Genomic DNA, 26,844 nt, shown 5'->3' with positions numbered 1-26,844 from the left:
AAATCACAGTTAGAGAACACAGAACCCACCTCCTAGAAATGGCGGTGCTCCCAATTAAGAATCCCACCCCCTTACGTCCCTATATCTCCATCACTTCTACGTCTTGTAATCTGAGCTTGTACCCTCTGTGATTTGTGTGCTTTCTGTTCTGCTACTTTCAGAGCTCTTCTTGACCTTGGGGAGAGTGGAGGAATGCTTTCCAGAGACAGTGAATCTGTTAACCCTCTCTCTCCCAGTGTTTCTTCTCCTAGCTGTTCCCCATCCAGTATTTCCCAGCTTCTGCCTTCTGAACTATGTCCCTCTGCAAACCACTGTTCCAAATCTATACTGTCTTCCTGCTCCTGGGAAGATTCAGGATCTGGATCAGGAGCATGGGGAGGGGGTGGCACCCACCATTCCTCCTCAGTGCAGCCCTCCTCAGCACAGTCCCTGACAATTGGACTCAGAAATGAATCAGGTACAGTTGATTGGAATCTATAAATTACTTTAAGTAAAGGTGAGGGGTTTTTTAAGTCTTAGCATTTCCTTTTTAGAAGGAAAATTTTGTTCTCATGGACTGTTAGTGTGAAATGGTAATGGAACGGAAAGCCCCTCCTTTCCTCTCTCATTAGAAGATATACCAACCTCAGACTGAAGCAGCCTGAAGGATAAAGGTGTCATCTACACAGCTAACAATGTCCTCATCTTCCATGTATGATACGGTACTCAGCTTTGGAATGAGGCAAATAAGAAAGGACATGATACAAACCAGGAAATCTATACAACTTTAATTGAGTTATTTTGCACCTGGTTTTCCCTTAACTCTAAATAATTTAATCATTTGGCAATAGACATTAGTTTCATTAAATGCAGACCTGCCATGGGTGTGAACACTAATAACTCCAAGAGGTAATTTATTCATGCATGGGCAAGGTAAGATTTAAATGACAGTCTGTCTCATCCATGAAGGTCAATTTATCTTAGTGCCACTCACAAGGGAATCCCCCTCCATAATCTCTTTAGAAGTTTTACTCTCAGGATCAGCACCCAGTTGCCAGACTTTGCAAGAAATAATTCACATTGAGTAGGAACATGGTTAGTACAATTTCAACATTAAAAACAGGCTATTAAAAATAATTATTTTATCAGGACCACTGAGGGTCCCAGAAAACTGGTTGAAACGGCAGGTTGTATTTGTTTGGAATGTTATTATTTTTATTCATTTCATTTCTATACCACTTTATGTTGTGATAGGAAAGCATTTCACATAGAAGACAAATAGAAACCATGGGGCCATAACAATATTTTTAAGAATAAGAAACAAGAGGATTGTTCCCTTGCTAAGGTAGTGTATACAAAATCAGGGTTTCCCAAATTTTATCAGACTACTGCTGAGACTCTTAATCTCAGGGTCATGGATTTGAGCCCCACATTGGGATAAAGTTTCCTGCATTGCAGGGGGTTGGACTAAATGACTTTGTGGTCCCTTCCAACTCTACAAATCTATGATTCAATGATTCTAATTGTGTTGCACCCTATTCCACCAATTGCTTAAGATGGTCATTATGAAGCAATTATGAGGTTCCAAATTAGACTTCTTAGATATTGCTGAACTACAAATCCTATCATCCCTGGCCACTGGCCACAATTGCTATGGCTAATGGGAGTTCATTAGCATCTGGAAACCAAAGATTCCCCACTGCTGATTCAGTAGCCGCCTGCAGTCTAATGTGGAGGAATTCCTGGCAGCAATTCACAGCCATGTTCCAGAACTCCCACCAAAGGTGAAAGTATGAACAAATCTGCACATACTCCTTCCCACAATAATGACAATAGTTTGGATGTCCTGGTTAGATTCATTCTGCCCTCTATTCATTGGACAAATTAGTGAAAAGGGCCATGTTAAGATATCCTGCTCTCTTTTTTAAAAAAAAGGCAGATTGGAGCACTAGAGGGGTAGGTGAAGGAAGAAAGAGAATGAAGGGGTGTGTGTGAAAAGAGGGTTGCAAAAAAGGAGGTAGTGGAAGGCATCAGAATGGGTTTAAAGATGAAAGCAGGGATATGAAAGGGTCTGAAGAACAGCAGCGGGTGGTGGCCTCATAAGCTGAAAAGGGTGCTTAGTAGTAGCAATGCATAGGAGAAGGAAGATGCAGGAGGTTACCATGGGGAGTGGGCTTTGTGTGCAAAAGGGGTTGCACAAAAGGAGGGGGAGGCACAGAAATGGGGTGAAAGTGAAAATGGAGGTGCAAAGAAGAAAGAAGTGGCTTCAGAAATGGGGCTGGGTAGGCGAAAAGGCATGGGGTGGGAAGGGGAAGTTCTAGGGGGTTAATGTGGGGGGAAATGGCAAAGGGGTTGGTGAGCAGGGCAAGCAGGGGTGCACCCATGAGTACCAACATACATTCTGTGGGGCTTCCCATATGACACACTGGTCACAGCTGCCTCCTCAAGAAGCACTGCCTTCTTGTAATATGGTGAGTTTATAAGAAGGCAGGTATTAAAAGATTATACTCCCACTATCCTGTCACTGATGAGTTTGTGCTAATTATCCAGGGCAGAAAGCAAATTCTTTGACCCGTTAACTCTTCATTCCTGCAACATTTCAGCAGGGAGGGGGACATCCTTGATGCAGGGAATAAGTTGTAGCAAGTTACCTTCCCAGGTACTAATCAACAGGTGGCTGTGGCAGAAGCATTATGCTAGTCCGCTCACCCACACAAAAAGCTCTTGTCAATCTAAGGAGTTTGGGCACCCCCAAAGTTGTTGAGCTTCTTTTCTCTCTCTCTTTCTCTCTCTCTCTCTCTTTTGGAAAACCCAAAATCGCCCCCAAACATCTTCTGGAAATTTCCCCTGAATGTCACTTCTGCTTTTGGAATCCCAGACATATGGCAGCCCTATGGTATGTTAGCATGTTCGTGGAGCCAAAGGTACAATACTGTTCACTGAACACACAGGTCTTCAAGGATAAGGCAAGCAATTTTTCCTAAGTCTGCATTTACAGTAACACCAGCAAGATGCCAGAGGTCAACACAAACTACTTCACCAGGCAAATTGGGTTTTCCATAATGTAAATTGTTGACAAGACTGACCTTTCCCCTTGTGGTTTTAAGATATAAAATCCCACCACATTTTCTCAAGAGAGATTTGAATTGCAGTACCGCAGGCACATGCACAGACCAGCAGAGGGTGCTAAAAAGTAAAATTGCTTGCACATCTCATCCCACTCAGCTCCCCTAAAAAGAAATGACTAAGCACATTGCAGCTTGCCAAGTGCTCCTGGTCATGAGCCAGAATTAAAGCTGCCGTGGAAGCATTATCTTTGGCAAGCAAACCTTAGAATCTTTCCAGGTTTACAGATAGTGGGTGCTTCATTCTGTAAGGGCAAAATCTGAATAGCATGCCCTCATCTTCTATCTACACAGGAACAAACTGGACTCCTCCTGTTAACCAAAACTCCTGTGTTATATGTGCGGTGTCCTTTGGCTTTCATAGTTGTGCAGGGAAACTTCAGCATATTTCTGCAACCTAGAAATGATAAGCTCTCCCCATCAAAACCCCCTTGTCAGTAAACTGCTACTAAGGGCACAGGAGCACTGTCCTTATTACACCTGGTCACCCTAGATCAAAATGCTGAGTTTCCTGTATCCTTTGGGTTTTTCCATTATATTCCAAACGAAGCTATTCCGAATGCTCCATGGGGAGGTGTACTGGTGGAAGGAGCAGACCTAAGAATGGGTGTCAAAATGCACCAAACTAACAAGACAAAGTAAGGCCTGTAAGAAATGACTCCTGGCTTTGAATCTAAATAGGCCTGTTCATTGTTAGTAAAAACAACTTCACAGGGTCATGTCAACAATCTAGTGTCTTGCCTCTAATAGTAGTCAATTCTGGACGCTCTAAGTGGAAGCATATGGCCGCACTGGTTGCTTTGGTTATGTCTGCACCAGTGTCCCTCTGCGGAAGTTCTTCATGTTTTGCTTTGCTATGTTTTGTCTCTCTTCTGTTCTTTGTGAGTGTCATGTCAATAGGTGCTTCTTTCTGTTGGGATTGCAAGATGCTCTAAAAGTGCTAAAAGGAGAAGGGAATGTGAACTTCCAACACATTGTGCATCAAGTTAGAACTATATATTACATTGGAGATGAAGCTGCTTTTAAAAATTGTCTATCAAGTGTTAAGAAAGTTGGAACACCCCAGTGGTGGTCATGGGGATGACAATGTTAAGGTAGAGCTACATATCACACGGGCCGCTATGGGACCTCCATGTCAATTTCTCATCATCTCAACACTGAAATTCAGATTTAGAAGAAAATATATGCAGAAATAATTGCTTGATATGCAGAGTAAAATGAAGATATCTTTGTGTTTGTTAATGCTGTATTCTTTATGTTGCCTAATAAGGTTTTTTTAAAAAAAAAACACAACAATTTTGGAATTCTTTAGTTTCAGAACTCATAATTGAAGTTTACATGGATCACATCAATAAGAAGTTTACAGCAGCATCAGATTTTACTTTCACTCAATAATGAACGGGGAACTCATCCGAATTTACAAATAAATCTCATAAGCCTGTCCCCAGCCTTCTTAACATTGGATAGGCATCTTTAAATCTAAACAAGTAATGAAGCTTCTGTAGGAAAAATAACTTTTGTCCATATCATCCGCACTGCAGGAATCTGCAATTTTGACAGATAGGATATGAAAATTATTATGACTTCTCCGGCCTGGATATTTTTTCCAAAGCGAGTTAGATTAAATATGATTTCCTTACTACTGACATCTTTAATGTTAATGCAGGCAGACACAGGAAAGGAAAAGATACAGATAACATAGGTAAGTATTTTTAATGTTTAATGTTACTAGGACTATGCTTGCTTTCCGAAGCACATGTAGGAAGTCTGCTGAAATATCAAAAGATAAAATGATTTTATAATGTTTCTCACTTCTGGGATATGCAGTGCTAGCTCTAGGATTTGGTGGGCCCTTAGTGTAGTTTTGTGATTTCTAAAGAACAAGATCCTGACTGCTGTGCAGGATCTTGTTTGCCAGATTTCTTCTTTATAAACAGAATAAAACTTCTTTTGAGGTTTGCATCAATGAATTCCTGCAGCACAGCCAACTTCAGTTCTGACAGGGAGCAAAGGGGATCAGGGCTCCTAGGATCAGCTCAATGGTACAATTGTAGGCACATCGAGGTGCTAATTGTCCTGCCTCCTTCTTGCAGAACACATCTCCAAAAGCCACATACTGAGTTGGGAGTTTCTCCTCCTCATCTGTGAGGATTGGCAAGGGATCTCCAGAGGGCTGTGCCACAGAGCCTAGGATGGCTTTGGTCCTCAGGCAGTGCTGCTGACAATAATGTGAGGAAAACACAAACAAGAAATGCATGGATCGTGTAACGTTAGTCAGGTCATTCCCAGGACGATCAGGAAGCAAAGCAGGGTCACCTGATAGAACACCAGCTTCTCTCAGTGTCCTAGTATCTCCTTCTAGAGGGATGGATAGGGGAAGTTTGTGTGTGCTGGCACCTGTGCCCTAGGCAACAAGGGTGAAGTGGATGCCAGCTAGGTACCAGACTTACTCTCAGCCACCTTCCCTGAAAGGAAAAGCTCCTGTGTAGCAAGGGGAAGTGCTGGAGGTGGCTCCTCAGCTAGAGAAGTTAAGGATGGCAGTAAGAGGAGGCACCAGTTTGTCTGAGCCCTTGAGGAGGGGTGAGTACATGGATATTCATCCTATAGCCCACTGGGATCAGACAACTGGAGTTTTGAATCTACTACCCCCCACCCAGCTGGGCCCATCTTCAGGGTCCTCCAGATCTAACTCAATGAGCCATGCATGTGCTCTGTTTATCTGGAGTGCTGTTTTATACTGTATGTGCTTATTAATAATCTCTCTCTCTCTCTCTCCATCCTATGTTCTCTGAGTCTGCTGGAGAGTCTTCATGGGCCCTTGAGTGTCTTAAAAGAACCCCAAATTTAGCTGGTACAGTATTAGGAAATGTGGCTCACTTTTTATGGTATGGCACCTTCAGTGGAGCTCCCTAACCTGGAAGTGGCAGGACAGGTAAACTGAGCATTCTTCTAGGAATGTGGAAATGCTAGAACTAATAATACACTGGACCCTTTGCTAGACTTTGGGCCCTGGCAAATACCCAGGCCTTGCCACCCTCTGGAGTGGGTCCTGGTGATAAACAATGTAGATTAATATTAAATCAACACCGGCTTAACTGGAGACATTACAATGATTAATGAGAATTAGAAGAAGCAATAAAACATGTAAGAGTAACTTTTAATTTATACTGATGAAAGACAGAGTCTCTGAGACAATTACTCCCCTGGTCTTTCAGTACAGGAATAGCATACAAGATTATCATTACTGAATTTAATAGAACTGTTTGTACTAAATCAGTTTTAAAATTCTCAAGTTGCTTTTCTAGGCTAAAATTCAATACTCACACAGTTATATGGACACTTATGTTCCACTGAATTAAATGTGGACTGATTTCCTAAAAACCAAATTCTCTTAGGTGTGCTATATCACATATTTCTTGACAATGCCATAATAGAAATTGTTGAAATTAAGCCTTGCATATTCTAATAGAGGACAATAGCAATACATTTATACTGCTAGAGAACTGTAACTTGTCTTAAAATGAGATGTAGGATATTGGCCGATCCAGGAATAATACAGTTCAGATATCACTTTAGCCATGGGGCCCTGGGTGTCAGAGAGAAGGCAGAACTGCTTAACACCTACTTTGCTTCTGTCTTCACCCAAAAGAAAAGCAAGGCCCAACCTGGTGATAACAGAATAAATGGTGCAAGGAAGGAGCTGTGGCCCAAGATACAAAAAGAGGTGGTAAGGGAACACCTAGCTTTAAATGAATTCAAATCTCCAGGGCCTGATGAGTTGCATCCAAGGGTACTAAAGGAGCTTGTGGATATAATCTCAGAGAATGTGGACTGGAGACGGGAAATGTTGTCCTCATCTTCAAAAGGGGGGGAGGAGAAAGACACCAGGAACTACCAACCTTTCAGCCTGACATCAATGCCAGGAAAGGTCCTAGAACAGGTAATTAAACGGTTGGTCTGTGAGCACTTAGAAAAGGAGGGTGTGATTACTGAGCCCCAGCATTGGTTTCTCAAAAACAAGTCACGGACCTTATAGTTCACAATAATAAATTACTCTTAATAAATGCTGCTGCGATGATATGGCAACGGGAACTGCACAATACAGGAAAACAGAGCCTAGGTTCAGTTTGATATTCCTGTCCCAAATAATCTAAAGTGCACAAACTTATTCTGAAGGAATGAATTTCCAGATAATATTAGAAGCTTGCCAGTGAAGTGACAAGTGTTTGACTATGTTCCAGTTCTTGGTGAATGGAAAACCAGCAGCTTCCTGTTACAAAATGTACCAACAGCCCATACCTAATAATACACACTGACACTGGCAATTTATAAGCTTGATATATAAATGTTTCTTTTATTTTTTATTTTTAAAACTGAAACCGGTATATTTTTAGCAAGGTAAATAAGTCTTAGACTGGTTTCTTCTATGGTTCAGCTCACAGAGTGGAATTTGAAAGGCAGTGTTTTGCACAGAGATACAGAAGTGAAAATTCAGCCAGGACTCAATTAGAGAATTTCCTGGTCTATGCTGTGTTTCCTCTAGTGGTAAGTGTCTTGAGACTGCAGAGTAGATCAGCCTCCACCAATCAGATGCCTTGGAGTAAAACTCCCATCAGTCTCAGTCAACATGGCCATGTCATCTAGGATTGATGGGAGTAGTAGTCCAAAACATCAGGAGGGCACCAATTTGGAAAAGTCTAGAGAAGAGAAAAAGGGGACAACATTGATGCCTAGCATACGTAGATTATGTTGGTTCCTTTGCATTAATGCTTTGGGTCAGGTGTGGTTTGTTGCCTCATTTGTGTGTTTCGCTATGCTTGTCCGGGTATGCCTACCTGCTTGCTTCCCTCTCCTTTCTCTGGACTGACCCTCCTTGTGCATCTGCCCCATCTTCCCATTCATCTCTGGTCCTAAAACTATCAGGTCTTTCATTTCAGCTCCCACATGCTCGGCTACTTACAGCCCAGTGCTGCTGACGCTAACTCCATCAATGTCACTGAACGAGCTGTATTAGTGACATTTCCCTGGGAAATCCGCATTACTGATGTTATTCAGTACTGATGCGGGGTTGACAAAGGTCACAAAGCAGAATGTAGCTTAACACATTCAGCTTGCAGAAATAGAAATTAAAAAGAATCAGGTCAGCGCTACTTGACAGGGTTCATCGTTTTAAACATGTTGTATAATCTAAGAACTGAGACTGTCTGTGTGTGCACACACACACATGATTTTATTGCTTAACCTCCAGGCTTTTCCCAGTCTACTTCCAGGCAGTGCCAGGACCAGTCCAAGACCTTTTGCTGCCTGAAGCAGAGACCAAATGGTTCTGCCTCCTCACACCTTTGCTAGGCCAAAAAGGTTAAACTGTATCATCAGATGCCAATCCCTCCCCACGTTGCTTCTCCTGTAGCAGGTTGCTTTACCCTACTGCAGGGCAAGGCTGGTCCTGCAATAGAGGGTACTGCAAACTAAACGGTATAAAAGTTGCCCATAACTAACATGAGTCTTGGCTGAACCTAAGACCTATGAAGCATGTGCTCTACTACTCAGCTATGGCCCTTCTGTGGCAGGGACAAGAAGAGAAGTGAAAGCAGGTAAGTGCAGGAAGGATAAACAGCATTTTATAAGCAGCATACCAAGGCTTGTCACACAGACAAGGAATTCCCACAAAAAAAGGAAGCTGATATAGGGAAAGGCATGGGCCTGATGGAAAAGTAGGATCTTCTGGTCCCTGAATTTCATTAAGGCCAGCAAGGGAACTTAGCCACCAGAGACCAGATACTAGCTCTGATCCTGGAAGGTCTAAGATTCAAGTCTACCTCCCACTGCTAGTCCTGCTACAACTTCAGTATTTTTCAACTGACCTTTCAGTTTTGTCTCTCTGCAAGTCCTTTAGACACCAAAGTTTACTAGCTCCAACAATACCATATGGGGCCATAAGATTAATGCTGAGCTCTACTCTTTTTATCAACAGTCCTTTCCTTGGGGCTCTGCCCAGATACTGGATTTATGTATTCCAAGAGTTGAGAACATGAGAGGAGCCCTGCTGGATGAAACCCAAGGCCCATCTCATCCATCTTTCTAGTCCAGACCAATGCCCATCTAGTCCAACCAGAAGCCAATATGAAGGTCATACATATGAGCAATGGCCCTCTTCTACAGTGACAGGTTGCCTCTGATACAGGAGGCAGCATGTAGCCATCTAGTAGCCACTGATGTTTACAATACTCAGAAACTCCCCTAAAGCTTCCATTCCTGTTGAACTCACTACCAAAGCATTATCTTGCTATTTAACACAGCAGTATAACGTGACAGATTGTAGTCTTGGAGTTATTTGCTTCCAATTTTTGATTATAAACCATGCTCCAGGAACACCTGGAGAACAAAGTCAACAGTGATTCGTGAAAGAACTAACAAAAAAATAACTAGTGAATCCCAACCTGCGTATTCAGATCCTTGCTTTGCAATCTACTGAATGGAGGTTTCTGTGGAAACAAGTTAAATATTTCCAAAACAATTCTGTCCATATCACAGTATAATTTATTTCCGTATGTTTGTAAAACTGACCATTTAAACATCAACAAATCAGTTAACGAGGAGGAAGCTATTGTGAGTCATGAAAGGCAGGCACACATTACTATAACTGGACAGGGTAATAGCCTGTGTTTTATAATGGTTACAACTGAACAAATATAATGGAGCGGTTGGCAACTTCATGTGGAAGAAGTACAACAAGGAGGAGGGGAGAGCTAGGATCCTTCGTCTCCTGCACTTTTCTCTGAAAGCTGTTCCCCTAGCTGCTTTTCATATGGCTGGGACAAAAGACTGGAAGGAAAATCTACTGAGACAGTTGATCAGGGGACAGTTTGGAGGTAAGTATGGGTGCAGCAGGAATTCAGCACTGTATTTTTATCTACTTATTTAAGGCTGTAATCCCATAGTCACTTACCTGGGAGTAAGGTTCATTAAACTCAATGAGTCTTACTTCTCAGTACACAAGTACAGTGGTACCTCAGGTTACATACGCTTCAGGTTACATACGCTTCAGGTTACAGACTCTGCTAACCCAGAAATATTACCTCAGGTTAAGAACTTTGCTTCAGGATGAGAACAGAAATTGTGCTCCAGCGGCGCGGCAGCAGCAGGAGGCCCCATTAGCTTAAGTGGTGCTTCAGGTTAAGAACAGTTTCAGGTTAAGAACGGACCTCCGGAACGAATTAAGTACTTAACCCGAGGTACAACTGTATAAGATTGCTCTGCAAATTGCCTCTCTACTGTTGGCGTGATGAGTCATATACTTTCTAAAACAAAGGTATGTTACATCTAGTTCTGGCTCCTCCCCTCTCCCAATGTATGTTTCCTCAGCTTACAGTTTTTTTATGCCACATTCACACTAGACTGCAACCTGCAGTCTCAACCCTTTCAAACATTAATTATTTATTGCTTTAAAAAGTGTCAGTACTGTACTACACTGCAGTTATCACATCCATTTATAGATACAATAAGAGAGGAGTAAAGGCCAAAATTCTGAAAAGGAAATACTGATTTTGATGCTAATTCAAAAGTCTAGACTACAAGTCCATGCTGAATATGAGAACTTGACAGGTTTATCAACAGCAGACCATCCTCAAGCCTAACTAAGCCTCACTACCAATGTGACCTCCATGACATAAATCCTTACTTTGTTTCCTCACTGTCACAGCCGCATACCCAATGAAATAAGATACAATGGCTAATGATGCAAGAATTACCTTCATGGTTTGTCAAAACAAGGATAGCAGTGGCCAAACATGGCCATTGTGGAACTCAACATATAACAGTCTGTAGCTTACTGTTATAAAGGAGGGGGAAACACACGGAAAGTCTAGTGGAGGGCTTTTAGTAATGTTTTAAGGGTCTCACTGAGCTGACTGATCATAAGGGGGACTGAAGCTCAGTGTTGGGATGGGTGAATCTGTCAATTTCAGTTTTTCTGCTTCTTATTTCCCCAACCTTAAGTTAAGCTCACAGGATTTCTGTTTGTGGTTTATCTTATTTTAAAAGTCTACATGAAAAATTGTATGTATTTTCTCATGTATTTTTCCTAATATACACATTTTTGTACACATTTTTGCCAACGAAGTGCATTTTTCAATCAAAGCAATGTTGCATTGTACATTATTTTCACCAATATATACATTTTCGTGCATGTTTTGTGCAAATGTGGAGAAGTACAACCTTCAAAGGCTACTGTGTTTTGGTTCTCTTATCTGTTCTAAAATGGCAAATTTAGATACATTCACATTAAAATGCAAACTGAACAAATTTCTACCCCATTCCTAACACATGCAGAAAACCCCAATTTCAATCCATGACATCTTTTGTTCAAAGTGTTGGTGCTGACCTTTAAAGCCCTAAATGGCCTCAGCTCAGTATACCTGAAGGAGCGTCTCCACCCCCATCATTCAGCCCAGACACTGAGGTCCAGCGCTGAGGGCCTTCTAGGGGTTCCCTCACTGCGAGAAGTGAGGTTACAGGGAACCAAGCAGAGGGCCTTCTCAGTAGTGGCGCTCATCCTGTGGAACGCCCTCCCATCAGATGTCAAGGAAATAAACAACTATCTGAATTTTAGAAGACATCTGAAGGCAGCCCTGTTTAGGGAAGTTTTTAATGTTTGACGTTTTATTCTGTTTTTAATGTTCTGTTGAATGCCGCCTAGAGTACCTAGAGTAGCTGGGGAAACTCAGCCAGATGGGTGGGGTAGAAATAAATTATTATTATTATTATTATTATTATTATTATTATTATTAAAAGGGTTAGATAGCAGATGATTGAAAAGATCCTCATTGGTGACTCTAGAAACCACTGTTAGTTAGAGGAGACAATAATGGGCTAGATGGATGAATAATCTGACCTGGTATAAAAACACCTTCCTAAGTCCCCTTGCAGTTGACGGATCCCAGAACTAGTAAGACTTCTTTAGCAATGTCACTAGAAACATACCCACAACATAAAGACCTGCTGGCTAAGTAGGCAGCCCCACCATCCTAACTGCAGTCGGGGCTGGCCCAAGACATTTTGGCACCTATGGCGAATCACAAAAAGGCAGGCCTCCCTTCAAGGAAGAAGGGGTGAGTGAAGATCTACATCAAGAACATGGCAGGGAATTAAACAGCTTTACCCAATGGTTAACGTGGGAAATAAAGGCCATCATGGTGGAGGGGACCTGCTCTGAATCACTCTGGGCGGGTGCAGACCCCAGGAGACCCCAGAGGGCAGCTCCCACCATTTCCTCCCTAGGATTTGAGGAGACTAGCAGAGCCTCCTATTCACCAAGAGGCTGCTGTAGAGGTGGCATGGGGGTGTGTGCTGCCAAGGAGGTAACAGGTCTGGCCTCCAAGGCGTGCACTCCTTGGAGGATGGATCTGTTGCTCCTGTGGATCCTGCCTCCTGAGGTGGTTTTCTCACCTTGTGCCATGGGTTGGTCCTAATTGTAATGTATAGGATGTGTAAATGGCTTTTAAGAGCACCTACAAGTTTTAATTTCTCTTTCCTCATGGGAACCTGGGAAGAGTCTCACTTGTTCAGTCACCTTTTCTGTCTCTCAGTGCAGGTCTTGGAGCTGCTGAGATAATGAGTCATGTGACTCCTCAGAAGTTAGTACCTCTTCATGTTTTGTGTTTTTCATGTTTCATGTTTTGTGGAGATACACGAATCTCAGGGCGTTTCCTGGTAAGCAAAGCCTAGGTGTGGACAATAAACTGAGCAGGTAGGTTCCCACCATATTCATCTCACCCAAGAGCCATTACACTAGGCAGCCAGAGCCATACATTATTTGAAAGGGAACGACATGGTTTGGTGGGAATGGACCTCTCTACCCCATTTATCAAGGTCAAGTACTTCAGTTGCTACAATGCAAACTAAATTGGAACACTCAGAAGTGGCTGTGGAGAAGATCTCAAAGCTGTTCTTATGGTATCCAAGGGACTCACCAACAGAACATTATCCTTGCCAATAACTTACTTGTCATTTGGCCTAAACATTTGTTCCCTAGGCTAAGCAGAGTTCTAACATCACCCCATAGCCTGCTGGCTAACACTCATACCCCTCTCCCAAGGCTCTTACAATCCAGAGCTGAACTCTGACTTGGGGATCTGTATTCTTCAAAGTACACCCCAGAGGACAAGAGGGAGCTTTAAGCATGGACAGCCTCCAGATGTCATTGGACTCCAACTCTCATCAGCCCCAACCAGCATGGTCAATTGTCAGCGATGGGAGTCCAACAACATCTGCAGGGCCCCAGATAGGCTAGTGCTGACATATAGTTTTGGGTTCCTGCTCACTTACAGACTCATTGTTAAAACCATGTTTATGGAAGTCACTCTTACTCGGCTACGAGTGATCGCCAAAGAAGAAGAAGAATACCAGATGCAGAACTGCCATGGTTTGAGGGTCAAACTAGCACAGCCATCTCCAGTCTTGTGCCCTCCAGATATTATTGGACTACAGTTCCCATCATCCCTGACCACTGGCCACGCTGGTTACAGCTGAAGGATCTGGAGGACACCACAATGTAGAACTCAGGTCTGTCACAATGTGATCCTCTGCTAGCAGCAAAAAGTAAATTAAGTAACTGGTTGAAAAATCACAACTATATGCACAGTGTGACTGTTTTGGCAGGCAAAATCTCTCCCCCCCCCCCCATGAGTTTCAATGGATATTACCAGACCCATGACAATACTAGAACTCTTGAGCATTTATTTGGTGCCAACAGAACCCATAGGTTATACAGCAGCTTCCCAGAAGCCTTGCTCTTGATTTAACACAATGGAGGAGCAGATATTTTGAGATGAAGAGCACAAGGAAAGATTACTTGGAAGCATCCTAAAACAGGTGAGGCTGTGATTGTCTTGAGAACAATCTGCTGAAGATGGGTAGGAATGGAAAACAAACAGAAACCGAGCAGTATACTAGGCATAAATGCTACAACCAAATTACCATTATTACCATCATTGAGGCTACGTTCAGACTAGTAAAGCTACATGCTGAACTCTCACTGAGCCTTGTGTTCTATTACAACTATTGAGATTTGTAAATGTGAAACACTTCCTCGGGCTTTGAGCTATAGATTGGGCATGCGAGTTATCATTCCTCCCCCAAAGCAAAACCCAATTAGCACCAATTGATTCAATTTCGAGCTCCTAACACATACACCATTCAGTGATTCAGTTCTCAGCATTTAATGTGCCACAGATAGGTGCATACTAGACTTCTACAGCCCTCTTAAGAGTTATAAAATCAACTCACCCACTCCATCACCCATATCATATCATATTCTTATCACTCTTTCAAGCACCAGATTATCCCCCCTCTTTTTTCCCCTTTTTTGGGGAAAAGTTGAGGTTTTGCCAGTGCTTTGAAAATGAAATATAGAAAATCGAAAGAACATTTGTGGCTCTCTCTGGAGTGTGATGTGATGCAAAGGTCAGTCTGTCTGCTGCCACTACCCTGACATCAGTACTATCATGTCTCTCTTCTGGTTCTCAAGCCCCCAGGAACTGGCAGTGTTGCATGAGTCGTGCCGGATATGTCACTCTGCCTGCCAGGACAAGAGAGTGCAGCATCCCCTAAAATGCAGGGCAGGAGGCCAAGCTCTGTCAGCAGCCATGCTATTCCTTAGCAGAATAGGTTACGAGGCCACAGACTGCAAAACCTAGATTTGCAGGGGTGACCTAGTATTCCCCAGTGGTGGGGAAACAAACCAATAGCGTTCTTTCTAAAGCAGCTAACTTCCCACCCCAACATGGCTGCACCATTTGCTACCAGGCACAAATGTCTGCAGAAGAGGCTTGTAGCATGCAAAGCCGTTTTGAGAATTCATGATCTGGCCACACGGCAATCTCTATCTAGCTAATGTTAATTAGTCCCATTTGTGGCAGCAGACCATCTGCTTTGCTCACTCAGTAGTGTGTGAGCGTTTACTATCTGCTTACGCTGTTATTGAGCATATTAAGGCACTGGTGATGCAGAAGCAATCTGATCCATGCTGAAAATACTAATACACTCACAAAAATAAAGCAAGTCAGAATTACACAGACAGTTGCAGCCTCTCACCATATAAAGCAGCAGCATTTAAAGAGGCATCTAAAAATGGATTCAAGCCACATTTGAAGATGGTTATATCCAGGATGACAGGAATATATAGTGGAGAGGAAATTCCAATTAGCCTATTTTTTCCCCAGGCATCCAAGGCATGGACAATGTTACTATATTTCACACACACTCACTGAATCTAAATGCATGGTATGTTTAAACATCAGTATCTTTCATGCATACCATAATATAGATCATGCTTCACCATCATTTTACACATGACTGCTACACACACACACACACACACACACACACCACTCCCACAAGCTCAGCAACATAAAGCAGAATGATGCTCAGCTACACACAGCAGTGCAATCACAACAGGAAACCTCCGCAAGCAGCAAACCCTTGTGTTACCAGTATGATGCACAAACACACCCACTGCAACCTGTACCACAACAAACCGGAATAGTATATATTGGCATTGCAAACAAAGCACACACTCCACTACTGACAGCCCTGCCTTAGGGAAATATTCAGGACACCACAAGTAAGAAGCTACCCACCACAACTAAGAAACATTATAAGAATATCTATGAACATCCAATTCCCCCTTTCACTATAATATATCTGCAAAAATATGATTTCCTCGCCAATATATGCAACCACCAGGAATATAATACACATACACCCCATCAGCATCGCAACACAATCTGCTCAGCAGATTTCCATAAAACACAGTACACACACCCATGCTGTTACCACGCTAACACCATTTTTGCTGACCTGTGTGTCAAAGCCATTTTCCATGGAGCTGCTCTTCTTGGGTAGGAAGCCATCTCCTGCATTCTCATGACCATTGTGTGACTTGAGAGGGATCTGGCTGGAATAGGATGACTTGTTCACCTCCACCTTGCTCCCAAACTTCAGGTAGCAGGGTTGTGGGATGGTCCTTGCTGCTGGAACATGAACAATAGGAGTAGCACTGTGGACAGGTTTAGGTAGTCCGGATTTCATTTTGGAGGCTACCAGGATGGCTGGCATTTTTTCTCTTTCGGCTTTGTTAACACGTTTCTGTCAGTAACAGCAACAGGACCAGCAACAAGCAGCAGCCAGGGAACGAGGTTAGAGGCAGATTTTGCAAGCTGGTGATGCTGAATCACACACACACATACAAAATGAGCAGAGAGTGGGGGGATAAAGGGGGGAGGGTTCCCCACTTTAAAGCCCAAACTAGCTCTGACAGGTGTCTCAGCCTTCCACCTGTTTCCTCTTTTTCCTTTTTGCTGTTGGTCTTTATTCTCAACCAGTGTCCTCCTTCCGCCTTGTCCTCTTCTGCTGCTGTTTAACTTGCTGATTCCTCCTCGGTAGCTGATTCCTGTAATTTTCTTTCTTGGAGACGAGAGGCTCTTATTTCATTATCTTTTCACTGGAAATGGGAAAGTGAAGCAGTCTTTTGGAATTAAAGAAAGAAAGAAAAAACCTGCTGCAGCATATGCTTCTTGGGCTGCCTGCCGTGTATGTGTGTGTGTGTGTGTGTGTGTGTGTGTGACCACGCTAGAGAACAAGCACAGGAAGGATTTCCAGGCTTAAGATGTCTTTCTTCAGTCTTAGCCAAGAAGCAGATGTAGTTCAGTATGTTAACAGCCGATGCCCTTGGATACGAGCCTTAGAGAATCCAAGCTCTTTAATCTTAATATCTGTGAACAGGACCAACGATGCCGGAGCAGAGGGAGAAACGTCCATGGATGACATTTAAATCATAAGACGGCCGGTGGCAAAGCGATTTCTCAGTGCTGCTGCTGCTGCTGCTGCTGCTGCAAGCCTAGAAGGAGAATTTCCCCTGTCAAAGCTGCGGGAAAAGCAGCTTCCACCTCATTTTTAAACCTCAGCAGTGAAACAGGTTTCAGAGCTGAATGGCTAATAAGAGGCTGAGCTATGGTGTGAAAGAGTGAGAGCGAGCGAGAAAGCGGATGTGTGTGAGTAAAGGCAGCCTGCTGTGGACTACGCCAAAGAAGGCTACCCAGATTAGCAAGAGCGGGAGAAGGTTGCAATCTGACAGTACAGTAAAAACAGTGCGAGCCTCCTGATTGGTCCTCCCAACTCAAATCAGAAACAAAATATCTCTGCAAAAGAGGAGTGGCTTCAACTCAAGTGACTGGCAGGAAACTCTTTCCCCTCCGCTCTAGTACAAAGCACATTCTGTAGCAGCTCTGCGGCAACACGGCGGGTCTCTGGGCTAAATGTAAAGGATGTACAGGAGGAGTGGGGAAGGCGGGGGGAGGGGCGAGGCGGGGGGGAGCGAGGCGAAAATTCCTAACCATCTATGCTGCTGTTTTGTGTTTTTTTTTAAATGGAAGGCCCTTTCAAAGAAAAACACATGAGGGTGAATCACAATTCCGTTTTTACTGACTACTCATTCAGGGAAACTCCCACTGAAAATGCCAACAAAAATGTGGGTGAATAAAGGCTGAGTTATTTAACCCAATCCAGTCCGAGCTGGGAATGCGAAGAGGCTTTGCACAGGTGGTTGTAGACCATCTAACCTGTTCCATCTCTCCCCCCCCCTTCTCCCCAGAATTCCTTGTGAGCAAAAAGCTTATTTGCACATTACGCTTCTGATGTGTGGCTCTATAACGTTCCACACACATGTGCTTAGCTGCATAATAATTACACACGTAACAAACACATCAGCAAAACTGCATGTGCTTTACAGCTACATTTTCTGGGGGCAAGGATTGGGCACAGCTCACCTGTACACAGCTGTGCAATGTGTGCAGGGTTAGACCAACTAATGAGGAATAGCTATATAGCAACAAAGGCAGGATGCCAGGTGCTGCGGAAGGAAAATAGCTGCCAACCCTCATGCAATCTCATTGTTGCTGAAAACATTACATTAGCGTAGCTGGACTTTGGTCTGACCCAATAAGCATTTTTGACCCTCTTAATATGTGACCTAAATGACTTTAATGCCAAAGGTCACCTGGCAGCTGCAGAAAGGAGTGAAAACCAATGGGGTCACTTAAAGACAATGTCCAAATAATGTTCTGGACTAGTTTTGTGATAACAATGTTTGTTTTTAAAACACACGACACTCCCCTGTTGGCTCTCATGGGTTAATTTTTGGAACACCGTGAGGAATAGTCACCCTGCTGTTATTTTTGTGACCTACTTATCCCAGGGTGAAATAGAGATCAGAGGAAATTATTCATTTGTTTCTTTCCTTATTACTTAACAGTATTTACCAGCTATCCTATAACAGACTTCTTAGGATGGGAAACAAGAAATTTATACAGTGGTACCTCGGGTTAAGAACTTAATTCGTTCTGGAGGTCTGTTCTTAACTTGAAACTGTTCTCAACCTGAAGCACCACTTTAGCTATTGGGGCCTCCTGCTGCCGCCGGGCCGCCAGAGCATGATTTCTGTTCTCATCCTGAAGCAAAGTTCTTAACCTGAGGTAATATTTCTGGGTTAGCGGAGTCTGTAACCTGAAGCGTATGTAACCCGAAGCATATGTAACCTGAGGTACCACTATATATGTGTGTGTGTGTGTGTGTGTGTGTGTGTATACACACCCGTGTATACACACCCACATATACACACACGCGCGCACACAGTAAGCCAGTGGTGTGGCATGCCACACTGGTGTAGCAGAAGGGGATGGCAAATGCGGCAGGAACATTCAAGGACAATCAAATTAACATTTAAACATTTCAGTGTAGTGTAGCGTAGCGTGGTGTGGTGTGGTGTAGTGTAGTACCATGTCAAAATATTTCTTTTTATATGCAGAATATGGATAGATATCTTTTCAAAACGAGAGCAAGAGCATCAACTAGAACAATCCTAGTTGTGATCCAGAATTACTGTTCAAACAGCATGTTGGAGAAGACTCGTATATAATTATATTTGGGGAGTATTTCGTGTTCCTATGTAGCTGCGTTGTTTTATACTTTCTGGATGTCTCATGATCACATTATAAAGTAGTTGTGTTGTATGTTATAAATCAAGCACCGCTAGGACCTGTTTCTTTTTGTTTTCCAATGTATTTCTTGTCAACAAAAAAATTGGTGTGGCGCAAGCAAATTTTAAAAGTGTGGCCCAGAGAAGAAAGTTTGAGAACCACTGCACTAAGCAAACAGCAATAAAAGTATAAAGCAGCATTAAAAATAATCAAGATAAATGTGCATGCCAATGAATGGTACAGCCTCCTCCCCCTCTCCCCCAAACCCCTGCATACACATTTCAGAATTGCTGTGGCTTTTTCATTACTTAAAACAGGATTGGGGATACTTTTCCAGCCTGCGGAGAATGCCCCCTTGCTTTCCAGGGGCTGCATGCCAGTGATGTGTGGGCACAGAGGCAAGAGTGGGAAAAGCAATGGATGCAAGCAGATCCCACTGGATTAGGCCAATGGCCCACAAGATCCAGCATCCTTTTCTCTCAGTGGTCACCCAGATGCCTATGGGAAACCCACAAGCAGGATTCAAGCTCAAGAGCACTCTCCCCTCCTGTGGTTTCCAGCAACAGGTATTCAGAAGCACAACTGCCTATGATTTCTCCCAACCAGTCTTCCCACGCTCCCTCTCAACCATTTGCTGTGGAATGGGATTCAACTTTCTTCAGCAAGTGACTAGGGAGGATAAAGGGATTGAGGGCAAAGAAGGCTGGGAGAAACCAGGGCTGCATTGACTCTCCCTGCCGGGCAAGTGTTGATTTTTTATAATTGAAGTATTTATAGACCACCCTTTCATATGAAATATCACAAGACGGTATGCAACCTGTATGGGGTATTAGGAGAGGGGTAGTACCTTTGGGGGGGGACACATTATGTTGCTTCTGGGGTAGTTCGTCCACTTTTGGTCCCCACCCTACACTCAGTTCTCACCTGTGGCTCCCAAAAGCTGTCAGCATGCTACAGTGGCCACACCCTGCAAAACGTCTTCAACTGGCCAGCTAAACCAGGTGGAGGGTAGCTGATGAGTCTCAAACCCTCAGTGAGTTAAGGATTCCCCCTGAATGTGAAGACAGGCTCTGGTGGATTGAATGGATGAGACCAACAGTGGGTCCAACGGTCAGGAAGGCAGTTTCTGCACGTGCTGTAGAGGAAAGTGAGGGGCAGATGGGGATTGTCAACCTGAAAAGGTAGCCCATCTAGGAGAATGAAAACTCTGGTGCTAAACCTCTGATGCTTCGCAGGTTATCTTCAGGAGGTATCCTGAAGGAGTATTTAAGGAGTAAACACTACACAAATCCAGAGTGAAGTTCCCAAGACGGTTGGATGGCACCTTGTACACCTCCTAGCAAATTGGGAACCTGTGCAGCTCTTTCAGCAGCAGAGTAACATGTTGCCAGAAGCCTGCTTCTGTGAGCAGGCTGGCCACTCCATTCTGTACCAGCAGCAACTTCTGGACCAAATACAAGGGATGTCCCACATAAAGTCCAGAGGTTACCAATGCATGGACCACCATGGTCAGACTATCCTAGTCCAGGAATGGTTGCAGCTGGCAGAAGCTGGTAGAAGGCATTTCTAGCAATAGATGTCACTGGGGCTTCTACTGACAAAGATGAATCAAATAGCACCCCCAAGCCATGAACCTGCTCCTTCAGAGGGAGTGCAATCCCATCCAGAACAGGCAATTGGCCTATCCATGCCTCCATCTTTCTAGGATTCCAGCTCAATTTGCTGGCACACATCCAGCCCAACACTGCATCCAGGCACTGGTCCAGGCCTCACATAGTCTTTCCTGACTCATATGTAATGGAGAAATAGAGCTGGGTTTAATGAGCATACTGATAACACTTAATGATATATTATACCTCTTCAGGCATTGGGCCCTCACACATTCAGCCAACACCTGTACATGATCTCTCAAAGGTTATAAATGATCTCTGTGATCAGGGAACTTGCGGCTTATCTTATATATTTCCATAGGGAACTATAGTAGATTGACAGGCCTGGCCTGCAACACAGAGTACACCTTTCAACTGGCAATAGAAATTCTGAAAATAGTCCTTAGTTACAGAATGACTTACATAGTTTTCCCTTTATACGGACATTGCTTTTTTACATGGCAGGTGTTATTTTATGGTATGTTTTATGAAGGGGTTGTCGTAGCATTGTTGGTGGTCTTTATACTCATCTGAAAAGCCTACAAAACCTGTTTTAGCAGGACAAAAGTAATAAATGTGTTTACAAGGGAAAACAGTGCTTCTATCATACCATTTTCAGCTTTCCACTGTCCATCTCAAGACAACCAGTGAAAAACACCTGAAGGTTCTTGAGAGCCAAGACTTATACTTTCCGTTCATTTGACATGCCCCTGGTTTCTAATCTCAGTTTCCATGCTCACTCAGTGGGTTGCCTTGCATTAACGCTAAGTGGGTAATTTTTTAAACAGGAAATGTGTTTTTCCTCTAGTCTCCTTTGTCCACTAATCTCAGATTACAAAGCGCTCATCTCTGTTCTTCCATCTCATTCAGGCAAACCTTCCAATGTTTTCTCTCTTGCCACAGCGTGAAGCACAGCTTTGAGCTGAAAATGATTGTGAACAAAGATTTCAAAGCTTTAATAAACCTGACAAGCCAGTGTCAGATTTTGCCAGATGAAAAGAGAGGTGGTGGTGGGAACCGAGACATGTGTTAAGAGTTACTTCACTATTACCATTTGTTCTGATACTTTCTTTAAAACATTGATTTTAAAAAAGAAAACCATAGGGATCTACAGAATACACGATTCCAATGCAAGGCTAGTTTTTAATCCCACAGCTGTCAATTTACTGACACTTGGTTTACATAATTTTGCAGGAATTCAAGGGACTCCGTATCTGTAGGAATAAGTGTCTGATGACATTTGTGCTAATTCTAGTGTGAAATTATAGGATGGTTTGGTGATCGTCACATAAAGGAGACAAAGTAATGATATGATAATGTAAACAGTGGAAACCGTTGCTAATGAGTGAGAATTGAACCTAAAGTACATATTGCCCACGTGACAGCCAGTACAAAGTTTCTGCTGCTTAAGAGTGAAAGCATAGCTCTTGGGAGGGATGGAAGAACCTGAGTGATTGTTTTCTTCCTCTTGCACAACATGAAAACTCCAAATCAATGCGGGATCACAATCAGAAAATGGGTCGGGATACAGAACAAATTAAAGCCATCCAAACAAATTAAAACCACCCAAACAACCTAAGACAGCATCACATGACCAAAGCACAAGCATTAAGGTTGAGACGAAGACAGCAGATAAAACAAGTTTATAATTATAGAAAAATCAGCCTGCCTAGATGAATGGGTCTTAATAAAGTGGCAAAAAGAGAGGGAAGTAGGAACCAGATGGAAATCCTGGGGCACAGCATTGTCACCACTACAGAGAAGGCTCTTTCACATGCAAGTGAGCCTCTACAGCATGGGTAGGCAAACTAAGGCCCAAACGCCTCCTAAATCTGGCCTGCGGACAGTCCGGGAATCAGCGTGTTTTTACATGAGTAGAATGTGTGCTTTTATTTAAAATGTATCTCTGGGTTCTTTGTGGGGCTTGGGAATTCGTTCATTCCCCCCCCCCCAAAAAAAAATAGTCCGGCCGCCCACAAGGTCTGAGGGACAGTGTACCAGTCCCCTGCTGAAAAAGTTTGATGACCCCTGCTACAGTTTACCTCAAAGGGTGGGGGACACCCAATGACATTAACATAGTTATCATTGGGGTTGCAAACGTGTGTCTAAGTTGTGCTACTGCTGTTGGAACCTTAGGCTTAGATTACTATAAACTCCTCCAGTAAAATGAAATCTCTCCACATAGAAAGCTGATAGGTCAGGAGGACAAAAGGCTCCAGTTTAATCTTTTCCCTGATATCTAGTTTTCTATGTGAAGGGAAGACATGCACAAACTATTAAATACAAAATGCAGCTCCAAACTTTCTATATTTATACTCTAGCAGAGAGGCTTCACTAGACTGATGTTGCAGCCTTGTCTGTGTAACTTCTTTCAGAAACAAGCGAGCTATTGTAGGCATTTTCTTCTGATTAGGCAGATTACTAACCCTCATCCCTAGGAAAAAGTCTGTTTGTTACAGGAAGACCACCGCACACAAACCCCATCCAAGGGGTCTATTTTAAATTGTCATAATGCCCCCCCTGCATTCAGTATAACACAGCATTAAAAGTTGCATCTCTAAAAACTTCTGACACATGGTCTTTCTGCTTCACTGTGGATCAGATTCTTAAAATTGCACCAGCCATTTTTGGTTGGGTCAGCTTAGTATTTAATTCTTATAATGAACAGAAGAGCCTCTTTGATCAGGCCAATGGCCCATCCTATCCAGCATCCTGTTCTTACAGTTGCCCACCAAATGCCTGTGGGAAACCCATGGGCAAGATTCATAAGCCATATGTATCAATATTTCATGAAAAGTTAAAATTATCCCCCTCCTAGCCTCATTTCTTGAAAGCATTGTTAGACAATGGTGAGGGCAAAACACAAGAAAATGGCCCACTTTCTGCTATCCATTGTTGTGCCAAAAATGTAGGGCTGAGTGAAAATAGTATCCTAAAATACTCAACTCTATTCGCAGGTGGAAAACCTGGAATATTCTTGCTGGGGGAAGAAAATCATCTGAAAATTTCCCAGTGCGCCCCGCCATTGGTGTTTGAAGCCACTTACACATATCTGCTTGATGCATTTTCCCTCAAACCAGCTAATTTGAAAACTTAAGCCACAGTTAAGATGAGGTGTGTACATTTGAGACAGCTCTTGCCTATGCACAGATGACAGTGCATGTGCAGACAACAGCTTCATTGAATAGGGGCTCCAGGGGTTGCAGGCAAAGGGAAGGAAATCAGGCAGTACACATCAGGTGAAAGCGTCCCTTGCCCCCTCTCTGGTGTGCACAGCAACACGCAAACATGACTTGAAACACACTGGGAGGAAACGACCTTGCTCTGTTTTAAGGCAGTCATATGTAGCTGAAATGAAACAACTTTGTTGTTGATACTGGTTAGTGAAGGGCGCCAGATCCTGGGGACCGAGCACTTTCCATGCCCCAATATGTTTGGGGTGGGGGCTGGGCCTTCCCAAGGTCCAAAAAGCATGGAGGTGAAGCACAGTGCGGCTCCAGTGGCCAGCTCCTCCTCCTCTGCTGCAAAAGGGTTGAAGCAACCTCCTCCCACTCTGGTGGCAGTGCCAGGAAAAGGAGGAACCTCTGGCCATTGAAGCCGTGTTTGGCTCTGCCCCCAGGTCCTCCCAACATCAGGACATCATGCACATGATGGTGGCTCCCCCAATCGCCCTCACAAGCTGGTGCCTCTGATGAAGGGAGCCACATACTTAGAGAGGAAGACTGGGAGGAGCATAGGGTGAACTCGTTGCTTCCTTCAGTAATGATTTCAAAATATATCTCCATAGCTATGTCTGAAATTCTATGTCCTATTTGTAGGTGGTGAAATATTGCTGAATATTCTCCAGAGATGGGTGGGCTGAAACTTTCCAACACTTCAGAGGAGTCTTGAAATAGAAAAATACGCCCTCCTGAAAAATTCAGGCTAGCTATAGCTGAATATATCAGGAAGGCAATCAAGAGCATTAGTATCCTCTGAAACAGTTTCCCAGGAGGAATTCCAGAAAGCCCCCAGGAATTGAACAGATACACACCTCCTTGCAGCCAAAGGCAGCAGTCTGACAATTAACATGTGCTGCTTTTCTTCTGAACTTAATGAGAGAAAAACTATGTCTTGGGAGTCCAAATGGAAGCTAATATAAGCCACGATTCTTGCTGACCATTCAGTTACTGGAGAAAACCGCCATATACGCTTAGTCCCCTCCCTTGCCCTTCTGCTTTCGTACTTGCAAAGAGACAACATGGTCAAGTGCCTCTGTATCCCAGACTTCCCAAAGGGAATTAGTTTCACCAGACACTTGTAGTCTGCACACTCTCCTTGTCTCCCCATGTGTTTCCTTTTTATAGGATGAGAGAAGATTAAATTCCTTTTAAAAGGATCCAGCATAGCATTTCGCTGGTAGTTTAAGCTTTAATAATTAGCTTCACCTCTTACAGCAGACGTGGTACATAACTACGTTAAGTTAAGTGGTTTTGCTTACTTTATTTTATTACCAGAGTCGGTGGCTGCTGCTATTTGTCAAGGAGAAAGGACATTGTGATGGCAAATCTGCTTTCAACACTTTGGTTAATATAAGAGTAGCTTTACTTTGCTCCCCCCCCCCCACCTCCACCACCACCCCGGCTGCCCCTGGTTTCTAAGCTGCCATCAATATTTGATCTATCTTGCACCATTTTTCTGCAAATTCTTGCTGCCTAAAAATAGTCACTTTGTCATTGCCACAATGGCATAACTGTATACTGGTCTAGTTCACGTTGCAATGTCAAGTCTCCAAGTAATATGCATGGAACAATACATGCAAAGGACACCTATTGTGACCACAAAGCAGAAACCTAATTAAAAAGCATTGCAGTTCTAGATCTGGACTGTAAGATTAAATGAAGTGCCATTACTAAAACCTTCAAAAGCACATTCAATTCACACTGCCCACACCACTAGTTTGCCTCAATGATGCTTAAAGCTATAGTCCTGAACACATGTAACCTGGATGTTAGTCCCATTGAACTCAGCTGGGCTTACTCTTGGGTAGACATGCCTAGGAATGAGTTATTAATCTGTACCAGGGCTCACCAGGTGTGAATACACAAACTTCCTTTAGGACTCAGTTGTGCAGCATGCAAAGTAATAATGAAAATGAGTCTATTGAGCATGAACAGAGAGCCTCTGCCGTAGCATAATTAATAAGCATGCAATATGTAATCTGAGCTGTAGCACTTATCAAAAAGGAATGATGCGCACACCTCTCTGTAGGATTTTTTGTTTTTGTTTTTAAAAAAGCACACAGCACTAATCAACCTGGATTCCTTATGATTGACAGACTTGGTGAAATTAAAGCAGAAGAAATTCTTTTTGGGGGGCGTCTTCCCAATTCACTCTGAAACTAGAGCAGAAATCTAAATAGATGATAGACTCTTGTTCATGTTGAGTCTCATTTTGGCTCATCTTCAGAAATGGCTGAATTTTAAATAGCGTAAATTTTAAAACAAGGACCCTGGATTTAGCCTGGAAATAAACCAGGATCCAGTAAAAGTGTTGTTATGTCCAGGAAGCTGTATCCCTATTTCTCTCTCTGTCAGTAATGTAGCTGCTGCATTCTGTGCTACCTCCACTTTTGACATGTTCGTCAAAGAAAGCCTGGCATATAGTACACTGCAGAAAGACAACTGGGATGTAACCTGAGCATAAATGACTGTGGCCAGGCTGGTGAAAGTTGCTTCATGCTGCTAAAGTTACTAGGTTCGTTCTCAAAAGAATGGATTCTAGCAGTCCCCAGACTCCAAAATGGATTCTTTTAGGGAAGTAAAATCCTTTCCTGACAAGCGAAACACTCCTCCCAGCACAGACAGACCATTTATCAACCACATCTTCAACTTAGCAGGTTTTAGTTTCATTTGTCCTCATCACGTCCATTAACAACTCCAGACACTGGTTTGACACATCCCTTGCTTTGCCTGAATTACATGAAAAGGAGAAAGACAGTTGAGTGTCATTCGAATCAACAGCCTAAGTGACATCACTCAGCAGTTTGCCATAGGTTCTGAGAAGCATGGAGAACAG

The 26,844-nt window shown here is 43.2% G+C and overlaps 1 protein-coding gene across 7 annotated transcripts in view; it reads right to left on the bottom strand.

Moving 5' to 3' along the window:
* The window catches only part of NAV2 (neuron navigator 2), a 528,711-nt gene that overhangs the window by 242,430 nt on the left and 259,437 nt on the right, over positions 1-26,844 (bottom strand). For 4 of the 7 annotated variants that reach the window (XM_080982300.1, XM_080982301.1, XM_080982303.1 and 1 more), the window contains exon 1: positions 15,963-17,164. The exons of 2 other annotated variants lie outside the window; for them this stretch is intronic. In XM_080982300.1, coding sequence (XP_080838426.1) covers positions 15,963-16,220 — 258 coding nt within the window. In that variant the 5' untranslated portion in view covers positions 16,221-17,164. Of the gene's footprint in view, positions 1-15,962; positions 17,165-26,844 lie in introns of those variants that run through there. One more of the 7 variants, XM_080982304.1, reaches the window with a different exon arrangement.

The sequence above is a fragment of the Podarcis pityusensis genome, assembly GCF_964106645.2.
Source record: "Podarcis pityusensis genome assembly, chromosome: 1".
In the NCBI taxonomy this organism is placed as follows: domain Eukaryota; kingdom Metazoa; phylum Chordata; class Lepidosauria; order Squamata; family Lacertidae; genus Podarcis; species Podarcis pityusensis.
Note: the sequence above shows the minus strand (reverse complement) of the source record. Positions and strands in the feature narration are given on the sequence as shown.